The sequence below is a fragment of the Cervus elaphus genome, chromosome 25, assembly GCF_910594005.1.
Source record: "Cervus elaphus chromosome 25, mCerEla1.1, whole genome shotgun sequence".
In the NCBI taxonomy this organism is placed as follows: Eukaryota; Metazoa; Chordata; class Mammalia; order Artiodactyla; family Cervidae; genus Cervus; species Cervus elaphus.
In genome coordinates this window covers 41,265,718-41,291,761 of record NC_057839.1, presented here as the reverse complement: position 1 = coordinate 41,291,761, position 26,044 = coordinate 41,265,718, and the positions used below count along the sequence as shown (strand labels likewise).

The window sequence follows — 26,044 nt, the reverse complement described above, 5'->3', positions numbered from 1 at the left end:
CTATGATAAGAAGGCACCAGAAGGCAGATGCTATGTGACTGGTTTAAATACAGGGCTTTGGGGATGCTGTTGTTCAATTGCTAAGTTGTGTCCGACTCTTTCTGACCCTATGGACTGTAGCATGCCAGGCTTCCCTGTCCTTCACCATCTTCCAGAGTTTGCTCAAACTCATGTCCATTGAGTCAGTGATGCCATCCAACCATCTCATCCCCTGTCATCCCCTTCTCCTCCTGCCTTCAATCTTTCCCAGCGTCAGGGTTTTTTCCAGTGAGTCAGCTTTTCACATCAGGTAGCCAAAGGATTGGAGCTTCAGCTTCAGCATCAGTCCTTCCAGTGAATATTCAGGACTGGTTTTCTTTAGGATTGACCGGTTTGATTTTCTTGCTGTCCAAGGGACCTTCCAAGAGTCTTCTCTAGCACCATAGTTCAAAAGCATCAATTCTTTAGCACTCAGTCTTCTTTATGATCCAACTCTCACATCTGAATATGGCTACTGAGAAAACCATAGCTTTGACTAGATGGACCTTGGGGTCATTGGGTGAAATCATTTCTTGCTGAAGGTAGTTAGTGATAGATTCAGGAAGAGATGCCGTTCAAGAAGGCTCTTTGAAAAATGTCTGGGGTTGGGTGGGCAGAGGACGGGGTGGACATTTCTGATGAATAACAAAACCTGGGCAGAGGCCTGGAGATGGGAAGGTGCAATGTGTGTTTAGAAAGCAATCAGCAGCCTGGCTTTCTACACTGAGGATTGCTTAGGTGAGCCGGGAAAGGGCACCTGGGGGCAGGCTGAAGAACTAGTCCTTTGTTTGGTAAACAAGGAGGACTAGTAGAAATTTTCTAGCAAGTGGTGAATAAATAAAAGTGGGCCTGTGGGAAGGTCAGTTTAGCAATGATAACTGGAGTGGAAGCCATCTCATCTAGCTGTTAACATCTAGGTATAAATTCAGGCTGATGACAGGGCCATAAGTGAGAAGGTAAGGATTTGAGAGTCTGCGATGCACAGATACCCTTACCTTTTGAGCCAGAAATCCCACTTCTGGGACTCTTTCCTGAATCTACAGTTATAACCTGGATGAGACAGTTTGGCTGAGATTATTCTTTGCAGCACTGTTTATGATAATAAAAGATTGGAAACAACCAAATATACTCATGAATCACTCATGTACAGTGGGGGTATGCAGTCTTAGAAAGGGCACAAGGAAGTTCTGTCTACAACCAGGGAGGGATCTCCTGATACATCTTTAGGCGACAGAGAATGCACCATGCAGGATGGTGTTTGTAACCTGCCTCTTTCTGGGTGAGAAGGACGGGAGAGGAATGAGAATATGTGCTTATGTTCCCATAAAGAAATACTGAAGGAAACACAAGAAAGAAAAGTTACCTAGAGGTTGCTTGTGGTAAACGAGGATAAAAGTGGAAGTGAGATCTCTCAACATTTACCTTTGCATAAAATTTTGACTTTTGAACCATGGGTATGTACTGCCTATTCCAAAAGACTGTGAAGGAAGAATTGGCAAGACATGGCACTGGATTTGGGGTTGAGGAAAAGTGAGGCCCCAAAATGACCGTGAAGTTTCAGGCCTCTCAAGGTGCCACTGTCAGAGACAAGCAGATCAGGAAAGAAAGTGGAGTGGAAGAGGAAATGTGGATCTGGTTTTTGATATACTGATTTTGAGTTGCAATAGCAAAAGCCACAAGTATATTTTAACTAGGTGCTAGAAAACTGGGACCAGAACTCAGAAAGAAAGGAAGGGAATCATAAGCATGGAGGAATATTTGAGACCAGAAGTAGGGAGGGGCAATGGAAAATTATAAGCATGAAGGCCAAGGTTGAAGTTATAGGAGTTGATAAAACTTCTGGGAGGAAAGAGAGAAGAAAAGGAAGAAGTGAAAAGACAGGTCCTTGGAGAATGGACACATTTATGGGAGGGAACAGGGGACCCTGGCAGAGTGAGCAATGTCAGACGTTTATCAAGGAGAATCAAGTTAGTGCAGTACCTTGGAAGCCAAGAGGAGAAGCCAGCAGTCAGGGTGTCTAATGCTGCCATGAGATGGGGATGCAAGAAACCGTGAACACACTGATTCAATAGGATGCCTTTGGGGACCTCACAAGAACCTGCAGAAGGGTTGGAGCAGAAGCCAGATCCCAGGAGTGAGGGCAAGGCACAGGGGCCAGCAGTCTAGACTATGTATGTCACATCCTGCATAGTTAAAGTGATGTGGGGGTAATAGAGGGTAGTTAGGGAAGGCAGAAAAGACATGAAATTTATAAGAGGAGGAGACTTGGGAAGATTTCTCGCAGTGAGGAAGGAGCCAGGTAGAGAGTTTGAAGGTTTTAAAAATAGAGCAATGGATGCGATGAGTCCATAAGTCAATACGAGAGAAAACAAGACCTTTGCAAAGCAGAGTATAAAAGGCTGTGGGCTGGTAAAATAGAGTAAGGGGACACTAGAAGTGGAACTCTGTCATCAGCTGACCTGATGAGAACCGTCCTGAGGCTAGGGCTTCCGTGGTTGAGAGAAGGGCAGGTGGAGAACAACAGGGTGGCCGGTCACCTTGTTACCGCTGTTTCCAAGTGTTTAAGAGGAAATAGTAATATGAACAGGCAGTTTCCTGAGGCTTTTCCTATTTTTAATGAAGCAATGAATTAATCTGTTAGCCTGTTCTTACTGGGGCCTTTCCAAGTATCTGAGGCTCTTTTATAAGTTCTGCAAAACACCAAAAAAGAAGTATAAGTCATGAACCCTACCTTCTCTGTCTAGTTGGTTAAAAAAAAAAACTGGTATAGGAACAAAAAGAAATGATAAAAAACCCAGGTGATCAGACCTTCAGGAAGCCTAGTACCTATCTGAAGTGAGTGTGCATTTGGGAAGGCAGTCTTTTATAGAGATGCTGTTAGCAGCTTTATGAAGAATGTCCAGTGTATGTAAGGACACATATAATAAATTGCTTAAGAGGTACGGGCACTGGTAGTAATGATAATAATGGCTAATATTTATTTAAACTCATTTCCCACCAATGTGCCAGGCACTGTTTATTCCTTTTTCATGAATTAAATGAATCCTTGCAACAACCATACAAGTTAGGAGGTATTTTCATTGCCGTCTTATAGATGAATAAGCTAAAGTACAGGTAGATTAAGTAACTTATTCGGGTAGTGGCTAAGCTGACTTCTGTACCTGGAAGTCTGGCCCTAGACCCTGCTCTCTTAATCACTACTGTGAGAACTTCCTAAATATAGGTGATGTTCTAAGGTGACAAAGGCTGAGGAGCTCTGAACAGATTGCCTGTGGCCTGAGTCAGAGTAACAGACATCAGTGGTGGAATCTTATCCCAAATTAAAGAGAAATGATTGATACATTGGGTGAACAATCTCCGGACCCCTTTCCCAGTTTATCAGTATGTGCTTGTGATTTCTGAGTCTCAGGCTTCAGAAGCAGGTCTTGCTGCTGCCCTGACTTTCACTTCTGTAGCTGCTGCATTCCTGGTGCAGGGAGAAGGTTGGTGTCCTTGGCTTGGGAAAGCAAGTAAAGGAAACTGACTTGGTCTCAGAGCAGATGTTGGAACTGGGGAGTTGGGACTCCCCAGTAGGGAACAAGGTCACTGATCTGTGAGTATCCTCTGGAGAGAGAGGAAATGAATCTTACATGTACACGTATATGCAGATGCTCTTTTTCCACAAAAGAGGGTGTTCTTGTAATTACGAAAAAGCAAATTCTTTTTAAAGCATTAGATTCTGACTCATCGTATTTTTTGTCATCCTGAATTTTCTCGTATAGGGAATGTTATAAAAATATTATCACAGAGTGACATTTTTAAAATTTATTTTATTTGGCTGCATTGTGTCTTAGCCATGGCACATGGGATCTTTGCTGCATCATGCAGGATCTTTCATTGCTGTTTGAGGGTTCTCCAGTCATGGCGCTGGGCTCCAGTAATTGCACTGTGTGGTCTTAGTTGACCCATGAAATGTGGGATCTTAGTTTCCTGACCAGGGATTGAACCCATGTCCCCCTGCATTCCAAGGTGGATTCTTAACTGCTAGACCACCAGGGAAGTCCCAGAGTGAGATTTTTTTTTAAAAAACAAAAAAAGGACTTTTTTCATACTTGGAAACTTTAGAAAAAACATTTGTCTGAAACTATAGTCTTTAAACTCTTGAGAATTAGCTTCCTTAGCACTGAAAAAGCTTTGTGTGCTCTCCATAAATATGTATTTATTATAAACTATGTACAATGGTATTAAATATTATGTAGTATAAATATTCATTAAAATGGAAACGAACAAATACTTTTTTTAAAAAAAAGAGAGAAGTTTTTATCCCCTCCACACACCCTAATGGCATCTTGCATACCCAGAGGGGTATACACATCCCACTTTGGAGACCAGAGTGCTTTCTGGGAAGGGTAAAGGAGTCATTTTTCTTTAGGGCTGAACTTTCAAGTTTAATGAGCTGTTTAGTTCAATTTACTTAAGGCCTACTGGTCGCGAGCTCTGCTTTTTCATCAGAAGGACCACAATGCAATGAAGGGGAGACAAGAAACTATATGATTAACTAGCTGATGCATTTAGAGAAAGTGTTCCCTTGGGGATTTCACAAGCAGCCGCTGGGCCCCCAGGGCTGGGGTGTGGGGCTGGGCAGGGTGGAGGGGGGAGACTTGCAAAGCCTCAGAACAACTTTAGGATTTGTTTCTCATTTAGGAGCCCAGGAGCAGTGTTGTGCTGATCCGGGAGTGGTTTTCAGTGGCTCATCCAGTTTCACTTTGCTTCTTCCTCTACACCCAGGGAAGCATCTAAATGTGGTTCCTGCTCTCCTTACTGACATACTCCCAAGGGCCCAGCTGGTTGTGGAAAGCAAACTATTTGATAAAAAGACTCTCAGTTTCCTAGTTAGTTGTCTCGGTCTGATTCCCTGGCAGAGTTTTCTGTTGCTACCTTCTCAGGACCTGTAAAGACTCCCTGTCACCCCGTAGATCAAGTCCAGCCTCCTCGTCTTGGCATCTAAGACTCCATTTTCCCCATCCGATTCATATCTTCCGTGTCTTTCAATTTAAACCTCCCTTTAGTCAGACTGGTCTTCTCACAGCCTTCCCTATTATTCTAGCACATGTGTGCGCTGTTTCCTCCTAGTGGAAACCCTTCCTCATTCTTCTCCATCAGTCACACACACAGAGACACACACAGAGACACACACACACACACACACACACACACACACTTTCTGTCTTTTTGGCCACAGGCTGTTGCCTCCTAGTAGAAACCCTTTCTCATTCTTCTCCATCAGTCACACACACAGAGACACACACACACACACACACACACAGACACACACACACACACACTTTCTGTCTTTTTGGCCACAGGCTGTTGCCTCCTAGTGGAAACCCTTTCTCATTCTTCTCCATCAGTCACACACACAGAGAGACACACACACACACACACACACACACACACACACACTTTCTGTCTTTTTGGCCTCAGGCTGTTGCCTCCTAGTGGAAAACCTTTCTCATTCTTCTCCATCAGTCACACACACACACACACACACACACACACACTCACACACACACACACACACACACACACACACACACACACACACACAGTTTCTGTCTTTTTGGCCTCAGGCTGTTGCCTCCTAGTGGAAACCCTTTCTCATTCTTCTCCATCAGTCACACACACACACACACACACACACACACACACTTTCTGTCTTTTTGGCCTCAGGCTGTTGCCTCCTAGTGGAAACCCTTTCTCATTCTTCTCCATCAGTCACACACACAGAGACACACACACACACACACACACACACACAGAGACACACACACACAGACACACACACACACACACACACTTTCTGTCTTTTTGGCCACAGGCTGTTGCCTCCTAGTAGAAACCCTTTCTCATTCTTCTCCATCAGTCACACACACAGAGACACACACACACACACACACACACAGACACACACACACACACACTTTCTGTCTTTTTGGCCACAGGCTGTTGCCTCCTAGTGGAAACCCTTTCTCATTCTTCTCCATCAGTCACACACACAGAGAGACACACACACACACACACACACACACACACACTTTCTGTCTTTTTGGCCTCAGGCTGTTGCCTCCTAGTGGAAAACCTTTCTCATTCTTCTCCATCAGTCACACACACACACACACACACACACACACACACACACACACACACACTCACACACACACACACACACACACACACAGTTTCTGTCTTTTTGGCCTCAGGCTGTTGCCTCCTAGTGGAAACCCTTTCTCATTCTTCTCCATCAGTCACACACACACACACACACACACACACACACACTTTCTGTCTTTTTGGCCTCAGGCTGTTGCCTCCTAGTGGAAACCCTTTCTCATTCTTCTCCATCAGTCACACACACACACACACACACACACACACTTTCTGTCTTTTTGGCCTCAGGCTGTTGCCTCCTAGTGGAAACCCTTTCTCATTCTTCTCCATCAGTCACACACACACACACACACACACACACACACACACACACACACACACACACACACACTTTCTTTTTGGCCTCAGGCTGTTGCCTCCTAGTGGAAACCCTTTCTCATTCTTCTCCATCAGTCACACACACACACACACACACACACACACACACACACACTTTCTTTTTGGCCTCAGGCTGTTGCCTCCTAGTGGAAACCCTTTCTCATTCTTCTCCATCAGTCAGAACCTACCTACTCTTCAGGAAGGAGAAGAGTCCCACTTCCTGCATAAAGACTTTATTAACTCACTGTTTCTCTAAGTGTGGTCCTCAGAGAGCCTATATCAGTATCACCTAAGATAGCTGTTATAAATCTGAGCCCTTGGTTCTCCCCTTAGAACTTGTGAACTGTAACTACTGGAGGCCCAGGACTCTGCACTGTAACAGGTGCTTTTGATGCAATTTGAGGACCCCTGTCATCTGGTAACTTGAGATCCATTTTTCTCTTCCATTTGAGACCTACAGAAAGGGCATTTCTGAGTGTTCTAACAAAGATTCTTGGCTTCTGGGTCCCTTTTAGGGCTCTTTCAGATAAACCGTGTTCTCATTGTTGCAATTCATTAAGAAGGACCTACACATTTGGAACATATGAGGGCTTTAGGCTTCCAAAGCAAGTCCTTTAAATCACCTCTAATGCTGCTGACTGCACTGTGCTGTGAAGGCAGCTCCAAAGGCCAGTGCTGGGTGCTGTGCTTAGGAGCTCAGTCATGTCCGACTCTCTGCGACACCACGGACTGTAGCCCGCCAGGCTCTTCTGTCCATGGAGATTCTCCAAGGAAGATTCTGCAAGTACTGGAGTGTGTTGCCATGTCCTCCTCCAGGGGAATCTTCCCGACCCAGGGATAGAACCCAGGTCTCCTGCATTGCAGGCGGATTCTTTACCCTCTGCGTCACCAGGGAATCCTAAGAATACTGGAGTGGGTAGCCTATCCCTTCTCCAGGGGAGCTTCCCAACCCAGGAATCAAACTGGGGTCTCCTGCATTGCAGGCAGATTCTTTACCAACTCAGCTATCAGGGAAGCCCCCCATGGGCCAGAGGGAGAGCAAACTGGGGGCTGGGGTGGGAGGGGCAAGTCAAAAGCACAGCGGGCCTCCTTCTGTGGCAGGGTGATATGTTTCCTAGACCTCGGGTCTGCGGGGAGGAGAGCTGTGCCAGCCACGGGTGGTCCTCAGGAGGGCAGAGGAGAAGGCTTCGGTGTTCCCTGCTGGCCTTACTCTTTTCTCCAGGGTTCCCCTTATCCATCAGAGATCACTGGACATGAGCTGGGGGGAAAGATGAGGAAATAGTTCTATAACCTGAACACTCCCAAGTCTCCCTCTGTTAACTGGACTAATTCCAGTTCAAATAAGTGCCTCAGGAACATCAGCCTTTAGTTAGAAAACAAGGGGAAACACGCCCCATGTTCTGTCTTGTGGGGTGTTGGCATCCCTTTTGTCTTCTTTCTCTAGAGAGGGGCCTCACTGCATTAGAAATTAGATCCTGTGTGTGTGACCAATTAGTATCAACAACTTCATCTTGGATTGAAAAAAAAAATCCCCAGATGGAAGTAATTGTATTCATAAGCCCCTGTCTTTATAGAATCCCTTTTCCAGCAAGCTCAAAGCATGCACTCTGTGGCATAACCCAGTTCATTTCTGGACTGTCTCCATGTGTTTGGTAAAAGGGCAGCTGCTGTAATTTTGTTGTCATTTCACATTTGGGGGATGGAGAAGCTCTGTGGGTTGAAAAAGTCACATGGCATTAGCAAGAGATTGAGACCGGGATCCTCAGCTTCCTTTGCTGTCTCCATCACTCCATCAGTGATGTCCAAATAGAGTCCGTCGATGAATGCCAGGATAGCTGCATAAGAAACACTTGTGCAGTTAATTTCAAATATAGAGTCCTGGACACCCTTCCTCTAGAGATCCCAACTCAACAGGTCTAGGGAGGGGGTGGCCAGGAGCCTTATTCTTTACAAGCCTTCTAGATGATTCTAATGCACTGCAGTTTGGGGAACCAGTACTAAAGACTGTACTGACAACCACACTGCCCACCTTAGCCCCTCCCAGGAATGTCTTTGACTGAAACGTGCCTTCTTGATGTTTTCCTTCTTGCCCTCCACCCTCCAACTCTCCCAGGCCTTCCAGCTCAGGCCAAGAAACATGCCGAGTCCGCCAAGAACGTCCTGCTGACCTGGAAGGGAACCACAACCTCAGACAAGGAGGAAAAGCAAATTCTGGAGACTCTGGTCATGCTCTACTACACTCTGGGGGTGGCCTGCCTCCTGCAGAACCAATATCCTTTCCTTCCCAGCAGGATCTGGGTATCAGGGCCAGGGGCCATCCATGCCAGATGAGTCATCTCACACAGGGTGGGAGGTGGAACCGAGGCCTCGTAGCTCCATTCCAACGTCCGGGCCCTCCATGAGCCTCCACTCAAAAAGTCCGTCTAGAAAGTACAAATGTTCCTCCTGCGTCTATTCACATGAGCTCTGAGTTGAGCCATGGGAGGGTTCTCACTGGGGACACACCTCCTGGGCACCTGAAAGTTTGGGGAGCCTGTCTTGTGCTTCATTGAGCCCTGAAGACAGGCAGTGTTAGCAGTAAGGAGGTGGGTGATAATGGCAGTGGCCATGTAGGAAGATGGAGGATAGATGGTAATTTGAAGCACTGTTTTTCAGAGTAGGCTACATATCCTCGTCCCCTGAGGAGCTTTAAGAATGATTGCTATTTGGGTCCCACCCCCGAGAGTTTGACTTAGTAGACCCCAGGTGCATCTGTTCCCTGAGATTTTTTTAAAAGCCCCAGGTGACTTGTAACACACAGCCAAAAACATCTGATTTAATGTACACTTGATGGTTTTAGTTTTTCTAAAATGCTATTGAGAACATTGCCCATGAAGCCGAAGGCCAAGCAAAATAGACCAGAGAAATAGTTTTCTGTATTTCAAGGGAGAACAGTTAAAAATGCCTCTCCTCCAAAAGCTTGTGATTTTGACAGCCTGTGGGTACTATCTCTTTTTGAAAACTAAGGGGTCTTTCATGTTCATGAATAATCATAAACCCTCTTTGACCTTCTCTCTACACATCCCCCCTCTACATTTTTGGTCCTGGTACTCAGCTTGCAAAATCTGATACACTTCCTTCCTCTCTTATGCTGTTCGCCAGAGGGCTATTGAGAATGCGGGAAATGGAAGGATATTGGGAATTAAGGGGATTTTCTTTCCTGCTGTTTGCCTCTCGCCAAAAAGCTGCTCTGCTTGGACTTTCTAAATGACCCAGAAAGTCCCTTTCAGCAAAATTAGTTCCTCTCTTTTGCCATTCACAGAGACCAACTTGGGAAAAAATGAATAATTGTCACGCAGTAGATGCCTCTAAGGAAATCCGTGTAATTCACAGTTTCCGTTTACTCCCAGTGCTTGCCACACATCCTAGCCCTGGACTCCTGCAACACCACAAGACACCCAGGGTCCCGTTCCTTTTCTGAAGAATCCTCCCTTCTTGACAACACATATAGATGAAAAATAGAGAACAGAGGGAAGTGTGTGTTTCCAGATAGTGTTTCGTTTTCCCAAGGGCCCCTTTTGTTTGTTCACCAACTCTGCCCTGGTCGGTGGGGGCGTTTGCGTACCTGGCACTTTCCTTGACTGTTTCACTGGCAGAGAGGCGTATTTCAACCTGCAGAAGTCAGAGAGAAACATGAAGGAGCTGAGGAAATCATATAAGGGAAGCACTTGTGGGTTACAGGTCTCAGAGAACGATCTAAGAATCGCTTTGGGCAGGTGAGATCTGGGCTTAGAGAAGCTTGCATTTTTATGACTTTTGTTCTTGTTCAGTCACTAAACCTTGTCTGACTGTTTGCAACCCCATGAACTGCAACTCACCGGGCTCCTCTGTCCTTCACTATCTCCTGAGGCTGCTAAGTCGCTTCAGTCGTGTCCGACCCTGTGCGACCCCATAGACAGCGGCCAACCAGGCTCCCCCGTACCTGGGATTCTCCAGGCAAGAATACTAGAGTGGGTTGCCATCTCCTTCTCCAGTGCATGAGAGTGAAAAGTGAAAGTGACATCACTCAGTTGTGTTCGACTCTTAGCGACCCCATGGACTGTAGCCTACCAGGCTCCTCCATCCATGGATTTTCCAGGCAAGAATACTGGGATGGGTTGCCATTTCCTTCTCCTCGCTATCTCCTGGAGTTTGCTCAAATTCATGTCCATCAAATCGGGGATGGCATCCAACCATATCGTCCTCTGTCACCCCCTTCTCCTCCTGCCTTTAATCTTTACCAGCATCAGGGTCTTTTCCAATGAATCAGATCTTCACATCAGGCAGCCAAAGTAATGGAGCTTTAGCTTCAGCATCAGTCCTTCCAATGAATATTCATTCTTATGACTAAGGCCCGGAATTACATGATTGTCCTGTACTCTGTATGTAAGGGGAGAAAAATATTTAGAGCAAAAGAACCAGAGACTCAAATAATAGTAAAAGAGGCTCATGTTTACCAAATGCATACTCCATGTTCTAAGTTTTCTTAGAACATGCTCTTTCCCATTTAATCCTCATAGCCACCCCTGAGGTAGCTGGTGCAATTACTTATCTCATTAGAAAGAGGGCAAAGAGAATGAGCTGAGGATAAAGAAACTATCCAAGGAGATAAGCTTTAAATATTGGATTGGAACTTGATCTGAACTTAGACTCTTAGCCCTTCCTTGTGCTGCCTCTCCTACTTACTCTAAAATTATTTTTTTTTCTGAATTGCCACCTACTTTTGTCATTAAGTGGTCTTCCCTCATAGCTCAGTTGGTAAAGAATCCATCTGTAATGCAGGAGACCCCGGTTTGACTACTGGGTTGGGAAGATCCACTGGAGAAGGGATAGGTTACCCACTCCAGTATTTTTGGGCTTCCCTTGTGGCTCAGCTGGTTAAGAATCTGCCTGCAATGCAGGATACCTGGGTTTAATCCCTGGGTTGGGAAGATCCCCCAGAGAAGGGAAAGGCTACCCACTCCAGTATTCTGGCCTGGAGAATTCCATGGACTGTATACTTCATGGGATCGCAGAGTCTGACACGACTGAGCAATGTTCACTTTCACTTTGTCATTAAATATGACAACTTAAATGATAAAGAAGAAACACTTAATGAGAGCAATATATTGAAGGTCCTTGAGTTATTCATAGCACATGCATTTTTAAGGAAAGTTGTATTCCATATGGAAACAAAGTTCATGGAATTTGTTCAAGCCAGAATGAGACTTAACTGTTTTACAGTTAGGGATCCTCTGAGAATCAGAATATTTAGATATGATATAATGGGCCCATCAGATTATCAGAAAAAAAAAAGAATAATAAAAGGTTTACTGTTCCCTAGATTTTTCAAATATCTTCACATCCTTGAAAACAATCTGTTTCCAGAACTGTAAGCACTTGGCATGGTAGGGTAGATGATGGAATGGTAAGTAAATGAAATACATGAGTCATACTTGCCTCCTCTAAACAGCTATGAATCTAGTAGTCAAATAGGAAATGGTGGGGAGATATTCGAATGTCCAGAGTCAAATCAGAAATGATTCTTAAGTCCACAGGCCCATGAGTTAGAGTCCAGTGACCGTCTACTGCTGTCACATGGGGCAGTGACTTGGATTTTTGTGCTTATGTGAAAGATAGCCTTGTTCCTCTTTCAGAATAACTTTGAGTGTATATTTCATTCGTCCATTCCACACACTTGACCTGTTTTGTACCTGCACTGTTCTAAGTGTTGGAATGTTTACAAAAGTATAACTACATTCTCGACACTGTTCTAAGTGCTTTACATGTATACATGTCAGGATCATATTTTAAGTACAGTTTTATAACTGTTTTTTGAACTTAGCACATTTAAAATTTTTCATGTCTAAAGTATTTTATTGTGTGATGTGCCCTGATTTATTTACTCATCCCCCTTTTGGTGGGGGGATACTTAGACATTGTTTTCTCTATCCTTTGTTATTTTTAACTGAGGAAGAATAAACTAAACTAGCTCAAACAAAACAAAGGAAAACCCCTGATTTAGCCTAAGAGAGAAGGAATCAGAGGTAATAAAATTTTATCTTGATTTTAGAAAGTCTTTGTTATGGGGTAAATTATCCCATCTTATGAACTGCCGGACGCCATTTTTTCCATATGCTTTTTTATAAAATTAGCCTAGCATGATGTATTAATGGGTTTGATGGAATGGTAGTCAGTGAAATCTGGTGGGCAAAATGCTGGTTAATAGGGGTGTGCTTACAGCAAGACTGGACTTTGGGCCACCACACAGATGATCAGCCTGTGAAGGCCAAATTGTTCGGTTCTTAGAATCAGTTCCTTCTGTGTCTGCAGAGCAAGTCACCTTGCTCTGACTTTCCACCCTTGTCCCTTTTCTTCCAGAGCCTCCTTGGCCAACTGCAGGTTAAACCTTGCACTGATATACTTTGAAAAGGTGGTTGACAACGTTATTGCCAATAAGGGTGACAATACGTCAGATCTGGTCAGCCTTTACCAGGAAATGGCTCAGATCGAGCAGCTGAGGAGGAACCACGAGCACGCCATCCAGTACTTGCACCAGGTGGGTGGGCTGGCTGAAGTCCAGGCCAGGAGGCTTTGTTTGACCGCAGGCCTGGTTCCCAGAAGGGAAGAACGGGGTGGGATCAATTTTCCTCCAGATCCACACAAGAGACCTTCCTCAAACTCTGGATAGGGAACACAGGCTCATGGTGGGCCTGTCTGTCCATCAGGTGTGACCTGATTTAACACAGCATTTCCCCTCCTGGCTTCCCTCACCTCTGTCTGTGCCAGGAAGAGGGAGCTGAGGGAAAAAGCCAGAGGGGCAACTGAGTTCATGTCTTTAACAAACACAAAGGGCTTCTAAAATGAAAATTTGTAATATTTTGGTGTAATGCTCTCATTTATCCTATAAACTAGTCTAGCTGGTTGAATTTCCAAATCTAAGGCTCAACCACCAAGATGGTGTTTTGCTTGGAGGTAACTAATTTGGCAGATACTGAGAGGAAAATGAAACAAGATGTACAAAGGAATGTTGAGTCTATCATAATTTAAACAGTGTAGGGCACTTTATGAATCAGGTACTTAAAGCTTTCCTCGAAACTGCTGGGTAAATTCACGTTTTCTCTCCTCAAAGAAGAACCGTGCCCATGGCTTCAGGTATCTCCCATGACCAAGATCAGATCATAGTACTGGATTTCCTATTTTGCAAAAAAAAAAAAGTGCACTGCGCTCAAACATTACATGTGACAGCAGTCTGCTAGTGAAGAAAAGGCATTGCCTGGGCTTCCCTGGTGGCTCTGAGGTTAAAGCGTCTACCTCCAATGTGGGAGACCCGGGTTCGATCCCTGGGGTTGGGAAGATCCCCTGGAGAAGGAAATGGTAACTCACCCCAGTATTCTTTCCTGGAGAATCCCATGGACGGAGGAGCCTGGTAGGCTACAGTCCACGGGGTCACAAAGAGTCGGACACGACTGAGCGACTTCACTTTTCACTTTCACTTTCACAATCCAGAAATCCCAGGTTATTGACATCACAATGGAGAGATGTATGGGAATGCTGCCTCGAAGGCAGGGAGTCCACAATTTATGGAGAAAGCCTGGCTGGTGTGTCCCAGACTCCCTTAAAGCAGTAGTCCAGTTTATAATGAATAAAACAGTACATAATCAAAATAATAGGTCAAAGCAAAAATAGCTCAAGCAAAAATAATAGTTCAAATGTATGGAATGCTTTTACCATGTGCACATGAGGCTTTATTAGTTCATTTATTTCATGAAATAAGCATATGAAGTAAGCACCATTATTTATTTTTTATCTTGTGTTAAGCATGAGGAAACTGAAGCGCAAAGAACTATAGCTAATTCACTGGAAATTGTGTAGCTAACAGGTTGGGGGGTGGTGGGCATGGATTTGAACTCAGAAGATTTGACCCCACAGCCTCTACTCATAACGACTCTGCACTGGGTCTTAGCTCTAAAGTGTTGTCTAAAGTGTTATTTGGAGCTCCTTGAAATACCTCACGGTGTTTGGCCTATGAAGTATGAAGTGCAGGTGGCTCTTTTCTTGCTGGTGGGTAGTGAGCTGAATGCTTTCTGTCTTCTTTCTTTTTCCAAAGTGTTATTCCTTCCATTTTAGTTCAGATAATAAAAGCTGTATTTCTCTAATGCTTACAATGTTTAGTGATACTGTTGCAGGAAGGGGGACCCCTTCCAGGGCCCGAAACTGGGCTCCTGTCTAACACTCGGAAATGAATTGTCCGAGGAGACACATGCTGACAAAGCAAGAGATTTTATTGGGAAAGGGCACCCAGGTGGAGAGCTAAGGGAACCCAGGAGAACTGCTCTGCCACGTGGCTCTCAGTCTTGGGTTTTATGGTGATGGGATTCGTTTCCGGGTAGTCTTTGGCCAATCATTCTAATTCAGAGTCTTTCCTGGTGGCGCACGCATCGCTCAGCCAAGATGGATGCTAGCAAGAGGGATTCTGGGAAGTGGATAGACACGCGGTGTTTCCTTTTGACCTTTCCCAAACTCTTCCGGTTGGTGGTGGCTTATTAGTTCCGTATTCCTTATCAGGATCTCCTGTCATAAAACAACTCATGCAAATGGTTACTATGGTGCCTGGCCAGGGTGGGCGGTTTCAATCAGTGTGCCTCCCCTAACAACTCCCCCTGAGAGACTTCATACTCAAGATCCTTCTTGGGAATTGGGGTGGAGGTCTCTTTCTTCTGTAACTTCTTCCTGCTGTGCCTGGGTGTAGGCCTGCCTAGCAGAGCAGAAGTCTCTCTATACCTGACCTAAGTTGGGGTGTTTTATATCTGAAACCAGCTTTTACTCTTGTAATAACAGCAACTTAGTTTGAAACTGTCAGCGCCTCTCAGAGGTAAAATAGACAGGGGCCAAACAGGAGACCTAACAGGATGGTCATCACTGGTCCCCAGAAACAGGAGGCACTGCTGGGATGATTGGCTGGTGGTCAAGCAACAGAGCTGTGTTCTAAGAATCTTATGTTTAGTCTGAAGTTACCATCTTCCACCTGGGTGGGGGCTCTAGTTCTGTAGAACTCAAAAGACATTGTTATGCATATTTTTTTTTTGAGTAGGAACCAGGACCCGTCTCAAGGCTGTACCACCATTTGATTGTTTCCCCTCTGTTTCTGTATTTTTTCCCTTCTCTGATTGGCAATTGTTTGAATCTACCCTTTGGAACTCAGGGAAGGTCAAGGAGGCTGAATAAAGCCTATATTTTACAGTACAGCAGATCTGTACTCCAGAGTTGCCACCCCGCAGAGTCCTGTTCAGTTTTATTTAGGGAACAGGGCAACTATGACTGTGATAACTTTTTGTCAAAATGGGGCATAGGACCGCCTCAGCTTGGAGAAGAGACACTGAATTGGAAGTATTCCTGAGTTCCAAGTCTTAGATCTGAGCCTTGTATGATTAAAATCTCAATCCCTTGGTCTGCCATTTTGTTGTAACATACCCAGTTAGTAGTAGCTAGAGAAGGGATAACTGGAGTTTTAATAGACAAAGTAAATCTCTTTCTTTTAGAAGAATAGACCTGAAATCCAGTCTGGACCTGGCACTTCAGGGAGACTTGTAGCCAGGTGGCCAGTTGCCTAGTTTTATAAAAAGTAAGGTAGAAGTTACTAGCTTCCAGCAAACATTGTTTTGAGAATGGTGGCCTCTAAGCCTGACACGACTCAGAAAACTCAAGTGTTTAGCAATACAATGTCTAATCTGAAATTACACCCATAGTAACACCTGGTTATTTCCCAGGATGTCTGAACCATAGCTGAGTACTCTATTTTGACTTTTAATTGTAAAATTTTTTCTTTAAAGCCAAAGCAGATGGCACCATTAATGATGTCAGTGTTTCTCTAGGTATGAGAAGATGCAAGAATTGGGACTCATAAAATCTCTTGAAAAGATCTAACTATCTGAAGGCCTGTTCTGCCAGTTTTTCCCAGAGCACGGAACACCTCATTCTTGATCTTCACCCTGAACTCCTTTCAGGGCCGTTGAAAGTCAGCAGTTGCAGTGGCCATGATAGAATCGCTGTAGATGTAGATGGCAAGTGTCAATCTTCAGTTGGCAAAGCCCCTTTTTGCTCACAAACTTGACCACGACTTTGAGGGGGGCATTTCATGACCATTTTATCCCATGGTGCTGAGAATGTCCATTCTCAGGTTTGGCAAAGATTTTGTCGACCGGCCTCTCAATGTGCTGTTACTGGATTAGGCCATAAAACAGTATCTAAAATTCTCTGGACCACCTGTCTTACTAGCCTCTTGGTCCAGGAAAACATTCCCTCTTGTTGCTTTTTCTCATATCTAGAGTTACATCATCGATTTCATAAGGAACTATATATTATTCTATCAGAGGCCTCAGTCACACATTTGGCACTGTAAGAAATAGCAATTCTGTAAAACAGGTGAAATACAAAGAACATAGCCAGCAGTATTAGTAAAGTCACAAGTAAGACCTAAGAGCTTCTGTAAGATGTAGCCCAGTATATCTCAGGTCGTCTGACTTAGTCTACTCTGTACGAATCTTTATCTTTCAGGGAAATTATACATTGGCACCACCATCTATAAGGCACACAGCCCAGTTTTCTAGTGTTACTAGACTGATTATCTTTAGTATGATTTAATTGTTTTTAACACAGAGGAGACTTTAAACCTGAATTACCATAGCCTAGTGTTATCTATATAAATCTATCTCATAATTGTGGGAGATTTCTTTTTCTTTTGTTAAAACTTTTTTTGTTGCTCTGATTGAGCTTGAGGAATAGAAAAAGGCTCAAATTTATAGCCAGAGTCAGAGTAGGCATTATTAATTGGCCCAGTGAGGGGATCCCGTCTGGTAGTATCATAGTAACCTGAATATGACTATAATTTTTCCAAGTAAATTTCCTCAGGCCAACCAGTTAGAGTCTTGTAGTAGAGAAATTTACCAAGGTAACCCAGAGCTAGACACAGATAATTGGCCACAAACCCAAAAATTGGATTGATTTTTAAAACTAGCATAGTATCAGGCCTATGATAGAAAAGCATTTGATTTATATACAAAGGTCTAAGAAGTCAAGAGAACACTATAAACGATCATACGAATCAGGTCCAGTATCTTGGACAAGCTGTCTACCTCTGATGTCGTTGTCTTCTCATCCTGGTGTACTGTACTTTTTCTTGTTTGAGCATCATTTTAAGGTGAGATCAGGTCAGCTGTCTTCTCTATAGACCAGTCCAGTGTAGAGGCCTTTGGAAGTGGGAATTAATCTAAGAGTTAATTTCCCTTCAGTTTTATTGTGTATGAGCTAGTTAAGAGTACCTGATAAAAAGTCTTTCCATCCAGGTTGGAGACAGTCTCTTAAATTATGTCTTTTTCTAGTCCTGGTTGTAGGTCATGAGGCATCTGATTTTCGTCCAAAGATAGATTACTGAGATAAGCTTTAGAAACAAACTTTCACATTAATATCACATAACAGAATTGATCATAGACTTTTTATTTTGCTGAAACACTTATAGGATCTCAGACTGAATTTTTAATATAAAGCAGGACTGGGAAACTCAAAGGCTTATCACAGATTTTGTCTAACAAATCTAGGTGAACTCTTTTTTTTTTAAGGTCTCAAAAATTCCTTGAGATTTTTGTACCTGTTAGTGAGATAACCTTTTTAAGCTCATTTGATAAACTTACTGGAAACTTAAGAGTTTTAAATTTCTGGAGGAGTCAGATAGAGAGAAAATATAATTGTCTTGTTTATAACGTGTAATTTTACCAAATTATTTTTATAATTAGTTTAAGGGAAGGTTTTTTCTATTCCCAGAAAACACACAATTTAAACCTGTACTTTCTTAGATAGAAACCATAAAAGTTATAAGCATATTCGCTGGTTCATTCAGTCCTTTGTTAACTTTTGTGAAGTCATCAGGTTTTTCATCAGAATACCAAGACATATCAAAGTGTTAAGAACTCTATATAATTTCTAGGATATCTGTATTAGTAACTTTTTATACATTATAACATGAGCGGATTTATTACTCATTTGATAATCTTTTTCATGTAATTTAACCAACCAAATAAACAGTTTAATATCTCTCTTTGGGATGTTTCAGGGGCCCTCTGAAACACCCCAAAGTTAGCTAGATGTCAAAGAAACTTCAAAAGAATTCGATTCAGGAAGTTTTATCGAAAAGATCAATTAAAAGCTTTAGAACATTTGGTCAGATTCAGTCAATGTTGATGGGTGTATCATTTAGCTTGTAGGTATGTCACAATGGGTGCAAATACCAAGGCTCAAGGTCTAGTGAAAGTCAGCTCTGCCATCTTGGACCTAATTGGCTCTAACCAGTTTTCTTATGACCGTGTCATTTTTAACAAAATCTATTTATTTAACTAATTGTAATCTAATTTTAGAAAATCTTGATCATGCATAACTCTTTTTAGTATTTTTTTACTCTTTTTTTTTTTACTGAAAGCACACTTCCTGCTTTCCTTTAGCAACCAAGAGCTAACTTTTATATTAGCATTTTATAGATTGGTGAGCATAAATACCAGTGATAATTTCTAAAACCCTTGCTTTTTTAAAACATTTTAGGATGGCATCAAACATTATTTATTTATAGTCCCAAATCTCTTTAGTTTTTCTGTAAAAGGAAATCAGTGTTTAGTAGTAAATGTTTCAAAATCTTATTTCATTTGGAAATGACCCAATTATTTAATAGACTTTCAATACTTAGTTTAGCACAACCCTTAGAAATTCAAGTTACACCAATCTGGGGAGACTATTGTAGACAGATATTTTTAAAGAATAATTATTCTTAATAGAGTTTATATATAAACTCATACCTCATTTACATTTTTTAGAAGTTTTTTCACTTGACGTAATTTCTCTGTTGACAAACTTGTAATAGGTATAATATTTAACTTATATTAAACCTAGGTACAATGAAAATATTCTACTTAATTACTCTAAGACATGTCTGTATTAGATAGGTCAACAAAAAACATTAATATCAGGTATTTAATACTGAATATTTCCCAGTTCACCTGAACCTGGAATTTATTGTTTAATTTAGAATTATTTGATTTGTAAGCGCTTACCTTTTTTAAGCCAATTAAATAGAGCTCATTTACAAATTAACCTAAAAAATATTACCCAGAGACAAAAACATACCAAGACATATTTAGACAGACACACTGCAAGATCTAGCTTCATTTTCTAAGTTTGGTCATGAATTAGATATTACAATATAAAATTTACTAGTTTATAAAAAAAGCTGAAATAAATAACATTTTTAAAGGCTTTTTTCTTTTTTTTTTCTCAGTCTCAGGAGTTAGAGATGGTCTAGATAAGTGTTCCTGAGAGCCCTGGTCTCAAGGCACAGGGAAAGAAAATCAAGCTCTAACAAAATGGTGGCAGGTCTAAATGGTAGCCAAACAAAGCAAAATGGCCATCACAAATCACAACACAGAACAGAGTTAAAACACACACATATAAACCTGGCAGTCCTCATCAGACACTCTCTTAAATACAAGAATACAGTCTCTCAGAAAACCTTTTATGGAGACACAAAACTTCAGATGTCTTCAAAGATTTCAAAAGGAGGAAAGGAAGCCAGGTTGAAAGAAGGGGGAGGAGGCGGGAAAGGGGGGCAAAAGGGGTGGCGTTACAGACGTCTCCTGCCACCTGCAGACACCCAGGCGTTACGGGACTTTTCCCTGGGCTTCCAGAAAAGGGAGGACTGGAACTCGGCCCTGCCAGAAACCAGACCAGAAAATTCGAGTTCTCTGCCAAGAGGAGGTGATCAGTCTCCAATCCTCAGCTCAAGCTGAGGCCCTTCGACCAGATTCCTGCGTCCAGGACCAGGGGACTAGAAAAACGGGAAGGATAGGAAGGGCTAAGGAGAGGAAAGAGAGAGGGAAGGGGAGGGAGGTCAATAAAGTCTCTTGTTTCTTACTGGTCGGGGCACTCTGGCCAGTTGTCCGCATCAGGAGGAGACCAGGGACAAAAGGGTCCCAGTTGCAGCCACTGGGTCTGGTCCATTGGCAGGCAAGCTGGCCCCTGAGTACCCCGAGTGGTCAGGATGTCAATCTCAGCGAAGAAGATGTCCCTTCGTGGTCGCCATTTGTTGCAGGAAGGGGGACCCCTTCCAGGGCCCGAAACTGGGCTCTTGTCTAACACTCGGAAATGAATTGTCCGAGGAGACACATGCTGACAAAGCAAGAGATTTTATTGGGAAAAGGCACCCAGGTGGAGAGCAGTAGCTAAGGGAACCCAGGAGAACTGCTCTGCCACGTGGCCCTCAGTCTTGGGTTTTATGGTGATGGGATTTGTTTCCGGGTAGTCTTTGGCCAATCATTCTAATTCAGAGTCTTTCCTGGTGGCGCACGCATCGCTCAGCCAAGATGGATGCTAGCAAGAGGGATTCTGGGAAGTGGATAGACACGCGGTGTTTCCTTTTGACCTTTCCCGAACTCTTCCAGTTGGTGGTGGCTTATTAGTTCCGTATTCCTTATCAGGATCTCCTGTCATAAAACAACTCATGCAAATGGTTACTATGGTGCCTGGCCAGGGTGGGCGGTTTCAATCAGTGTGCCTCCCCTAACAATACCTAAACACTATATACATATTCATTTAATCTTTACAACTGTTTGTGACAAATACAATTTTTGTCAGCCCTGTTTTTATATTCAAATAAATTATAGTGACTTCTCTTATGTTACAGTAAATGGCTGAGCTAAGATGGGAACCCAGGCAGTTGGGCTCTGGGATTCATGCTTTACTAGACTTTTTTTTTTTGGATACTGAACCTTTGAGAGGTTGAGCTAAAGCTATAATTTTGCTTTTGTGATGAAACATTAATAAAAAGTAACAATTTATTTAGAACCTACCATGTGAAGGTTGCTGTGCCCAGTGCTTTGCACGCATCATCTCATTTAACCTTTCCCACGCCCTAATCAGGGCTTTCCTTGTGACTCAGCTAGTAAAGAATGTGCCTGCAATGCCAGAGACCTGGGTTCAGTCCCTGGGTTAGGAAGATCCCCTGGAGAAGGGAAAGGCTACCCACTCCAGTACTCTGACCTGGAGAATTCCATGGACTGTTAGTCCATGGGGTCACAAAGAGTCAGACACAGCTGAGCAACTTTCACTTTCAAACCCTAATCAATGGGAAATATATATTCTTTCTACGTATGAAGGTAAAATTACTTGCTCAAGAATCACAGAGAGGAAGTAGCAGATCTGGGTCTCAAACTCCTCTCTCAGGTAGGTAACTCCATGATTAAATAAACATCGGCCGTCAATCAGCTATCACTTCTGTGGGAGCTACTATAAAATCTACAGTGAAACATTGCCATTTGGGTACTTAACCTTCTCACAATTTTCTGTATTCCAGGCCCATTCTATCTGTGTCTCTTTGTACACTGAAGTCAGCCCCCAAGCTGCAGAGGCGAGCGCGTTACTAGCCAAGGCTTATGCCATGTCTGGAGAGGTCCAACACAAGGGTAGGTAGAAGAGGTGATTTTGCAGATATTATCATTTCCCACTCATAGGAGGGACACACACTGCCAAATGGAATAGGTGTATCTATCAATATGCACAGATGATAAGTAGCTTTTCATGTCTGTGATAGAAAGATAAGACTAGATACCATTTTGTAGAGTCATTTACACATGGATTTAGACACAGTAATATCTCCCCAAATTAGCTGGAACATCAAAACCAGTAAAATCATCTGATTTCTATTTCCTTTATTCCTAGAATCTCACCAAAATTTACCTGCATGAAGAGTAGAGAATCCTACACGCAATGAACATGGCCTGAGATCTATCAGTTAATTAGGAAATCCAGTGATAGAAGAGAAACATTGGCTCCTCTCCCCAGCCTCCTCCACTCTCAACCTCCTTGACTCTTTCTCTGCCTTATGAGAAAGAATGTTTGTAGCAGCTAGAATTTTCTCGACTTCTATTCAGAAGTGAGGTACTGGGGGTTCTAGAGGAAAGCTGAGTCATGAACCCATCCCTCAGCAGTAATCCTTCTCAGGCAGGGCCATCCTTTTCATAGTGGGTAGCTTTGAGAGAGACTTGGAGGAACTAGTAAGGAAGGACAGTCCCACGCTCACCTGGCTTGATTCAGTTAGTGTACACTGACAGATTCAGTGGTTTATCAGGAGGAATTTGAGATTTATCTAAAATATAATTTAAATATTTTAAAAAATGCTGTGCTTTTAAACACAATCTTTTTTTTAAAAAAATAATCTTTTCTGTGCTTATAAAAATAATCCATTTTGCTGGACGTTATCTGCCAGTTACATATATGAGAGAGAAAGGAAGTATGTGTGTGTGTGTGTGTGTGAGTGATGAGGGGGGATGATATTATTTTCTATTCTTATATTTCCTTATGTTATTAAATAAACTTTTTTTTTTAAGTTTTCAGAAGTTATTTGGATATTTTGAACATTGGTTTCTTTAGCATGACTGTTCATTGAAGATTCTTATTCTGTGTTTTCTAGCTAATTATCTTGCTCCTTTTAAAAATGTCCTTGTGTATACTCACAGTATTTGTGCTCCATGTATATATTTGATTTTTTAAAAACAGTCTTCATGGTTATTAAGAAGTTTAATCTGCTTGTGAATATGTAAAATTTGTTTTTAATAAAAAAAGTTTATGATTATAGAGTTGGGAGATTCGAAGACCATCTTATTCTTTCCTTACATACCAATTTTAACTAAAGAAAATCTTCAACTCCTAGCATCCTCTAAATTCCAGATGGATTAATATTTTTTACATCAGAACTGAAAAATATAAATTAGCCAGAAGAAAGTTCAGTATTAGAATAAAATGTACTAAAATTAAAAATTGGAGAAAAGAAGAATTCTCTGAGCATACAAAGATATACCAGAAAATAAGAGACTGGTAAGTTTAATTATAAAAAGATATAAGACTTGGGCCTGTCATGAAAAACTGTAAATAAAGTAAAAAACTCAACCAACGTGAATAGGTAATCCAAATAGGCCCTAGTTATTTTTTTTTAAGAGTTTGTAGTTAACTTTCTAAGAAAGAAAACTCCAAGTGCAGATGATTTCACTGAGTAATTCTGCTTAACATCTGAAGAAGAAATAGCACCCATCCTATATAATCTTCTTCAGAAAGTTAAGGAAGAAGGAATACTGCCCAACTCATTTTTTGAGGCCAGTGTCTCCCTGATACCAAAATCAGACAAAGACAGAAGAAAAAACAAAACCAAAATAACAAAAATAATAATAGACTGATACATTTCATGCACATAGATGTAAAAAAAAAAAAAAACTCAACAAAATGTATAGCAAGATATAAAAAAGAATAATACACAATGATCAAGTGAGGTTTTTTCCCTTTGAGAATGTTAGGCTGGTTCAGTATTAAAACCTGAATCAATGTATTCTACCATATCAACTAAATCCTAAAAGAAATGAGTCCTGAATATTCATTGGAAGGACTGATGCTGAAGCTGACCCTCTTTGGCCACCTGATGTGGAGAATTGATTCATTGGGAAAGACCCTGATGCTGGGAAAGATTTAAGGTGGGAGGAGAAGGGGACAAGAGAGGATAAGATGGTTGGATGGCATTACCAACTCAATTTTGAGCAAGCTCCAGGAGTTGGTGATGGACAGGGAAGCCTGGAGTGCTGCAGTCCATGGGGTCGCAAAGAGTAGGACACAACTGAACTGACTGACCACATCAACAATCCAAAGACAAAAAGCACATAATCTTATCAGTTGATGCCAAAAAGGCATGTGACAAAATTCAATATCCTTTCATGATAGAAAGGGAACTTCCTCAGTCTGATATAAGGCCTGTACGAAAGGCCTACAGCCAACATCACGTTCACTGGTAAGACTGTATGGTTTCGCCTAAGATCACGAACGAGGGCAAGATGTTCACTCACTGCTCTTATTCAACATAGGACTGGAAGTGTTAGCCAGTGTAATAGGCAAGAAAAAGACATGTGACTTAGAAGAAATAAAATGGTCTCTATTCGTCAACAGCATGACTGACCAAGGCATTTACAGTTCCAAGGAATTTACAAATCTCCCAGAACCAGCAAGTGAGTTTAAGCTTAGCATGGTCATAGGATATAAGATCAACACACATTTCTATATTAGGAATGTACAACTGGAAACCAAAATTTTTAAAAATATCATTTATAAGAACCCCACTTCCTAAACGAAACACTTAGGTATAAATCTAGCAAAATATACACAGGATCTGTGTGCTGCAAACTACAAAATCTTGATCAAAGACTTCACAGATGACCTAAATAAATGGAGACACATTGTGTTCTTGGAAGACTCATAGTAGTAACGATGTCAAAGTGAAAGTTGCTCAGTCATGTCTGACTCTTTGCGACCCCGTGGACTATATATGCGTCCATGGAATTCTCCAGGCCAGAATACTGGAGTGGGTGCCTTTCCCTTCTCCAGAGGATCTTCCAAACCCAGGGATCAAACCCAGGTCTCCCTCACTGCAGGTGGATTCTTTACCAGCTGAGCTACAAGGAAAGCCCAAGAACACTGGAGTGGGTAGCTGGTCCCTTCTCTAGCAGATCTTCCCAACCCAGGAATTGAACCAGGGTCTCCTGCATTGCAGGCGAATTCTTTACTAACTGAGCTATCAGGGAAGCCTATCAAGTCTTCCCAGAGCAGTTTGTGAATCTAACTCAATTACAATCAAAATTCCAGTAGATTTTTTTTTTTTTGGCTGGCCTCAACAGCTAGTGAGATCTAATTCCCCAACTGGGGATCGAACCTGGGCCCTCAGCAGTGAAAGCACTGAGTCCTAATCACTGGGCCACCAGGGAATTCCTAGGAACTTTTGTAAATATAGATAAGCTGACTGCAAACTTTATATGGAAAAGCAAAGAAACTAAGAAGCTAAAACAATTTTTTAAAATAGTACAGTTGGAAGAATCGTACTACTTGATTTTAAGATTTACTCTATCAAGAGAGTGGTATTGGTAAAGGGACAGACAGAAATCAGAATCATTGGAACATAAGGAGAGCCCAGAAATAGACTTAATTAATTAATGGCTGATTAATTTTTGACAAAGGTACAAAAGTAATTCAGTGTGCAAGTGATAGTCTCTTCAACAGATGGCATTGGAACAATTTGTATCCAAGTGTCCCCCAAAACCTCAAACACTTTCATATTGTACATAAGCATTAACTCAAAATGAATCACTGTCTTAAATATAAGAACTAAAATTTGTATTTACTTTACAATAATCAAGTAATAATATAAAACAGCAAAGATACCAATTTTCTTCTATCAAATTGTCAGCATTTTAAAAAATATAACCTTTTAGCGTTGAAGAGAGCAATTTGATTACAAACTCCTTGAAGGACAGTTTGGCAGGATATTACATATTTTAGAGCTATATATATATATTAAACTGTAAGGCAATCAACTTTTCAACCATACTGTGTGAAAGTTACAAAAATTTGAAATTATCTATCATTTGCCAGATAG

The 26,044-nt window shown here is 42.1% G+C and overlaps 1 protein-coding gene across 3 annotated transcripts in view; it reads left to right on the top strand.

The window, feature by feature from the left end:
- TTC23L (tetratricopeptide repeat domain 23 like) overlaps positions 1-26,044 on the top strand; it is a 73,937-nt gene that overhangs the window by 14,667 nt on the left and 33,226 nt on the right. For 2 of the 3 annotated variants that reach the window (XM_043887407.1, XM_043887409.1), the window contains exons 5-8: positions 8,657-8,813; positions 10,173-10,298; positions 12,922-13,099; positions 21,932-22,040. In XM_043887407.1, coding sequence (XP_043743342.1) covers positions 8,657-8,813; positions 10,173-10,298; positions 12,922-13,099; positions 21,932-22,040 — 570 coding nt within the window. Of the gene's footprint in view, positions 1-8,656; positions 8,814-10,172; positions 10,299-12,921; positions 13,100-21,931; positions 22,041-22,296; positions 23,155-26,044 lie in introns of those variants that run through there. The other variant, XM_043887410.1, reaches the window with a different exon arrangement.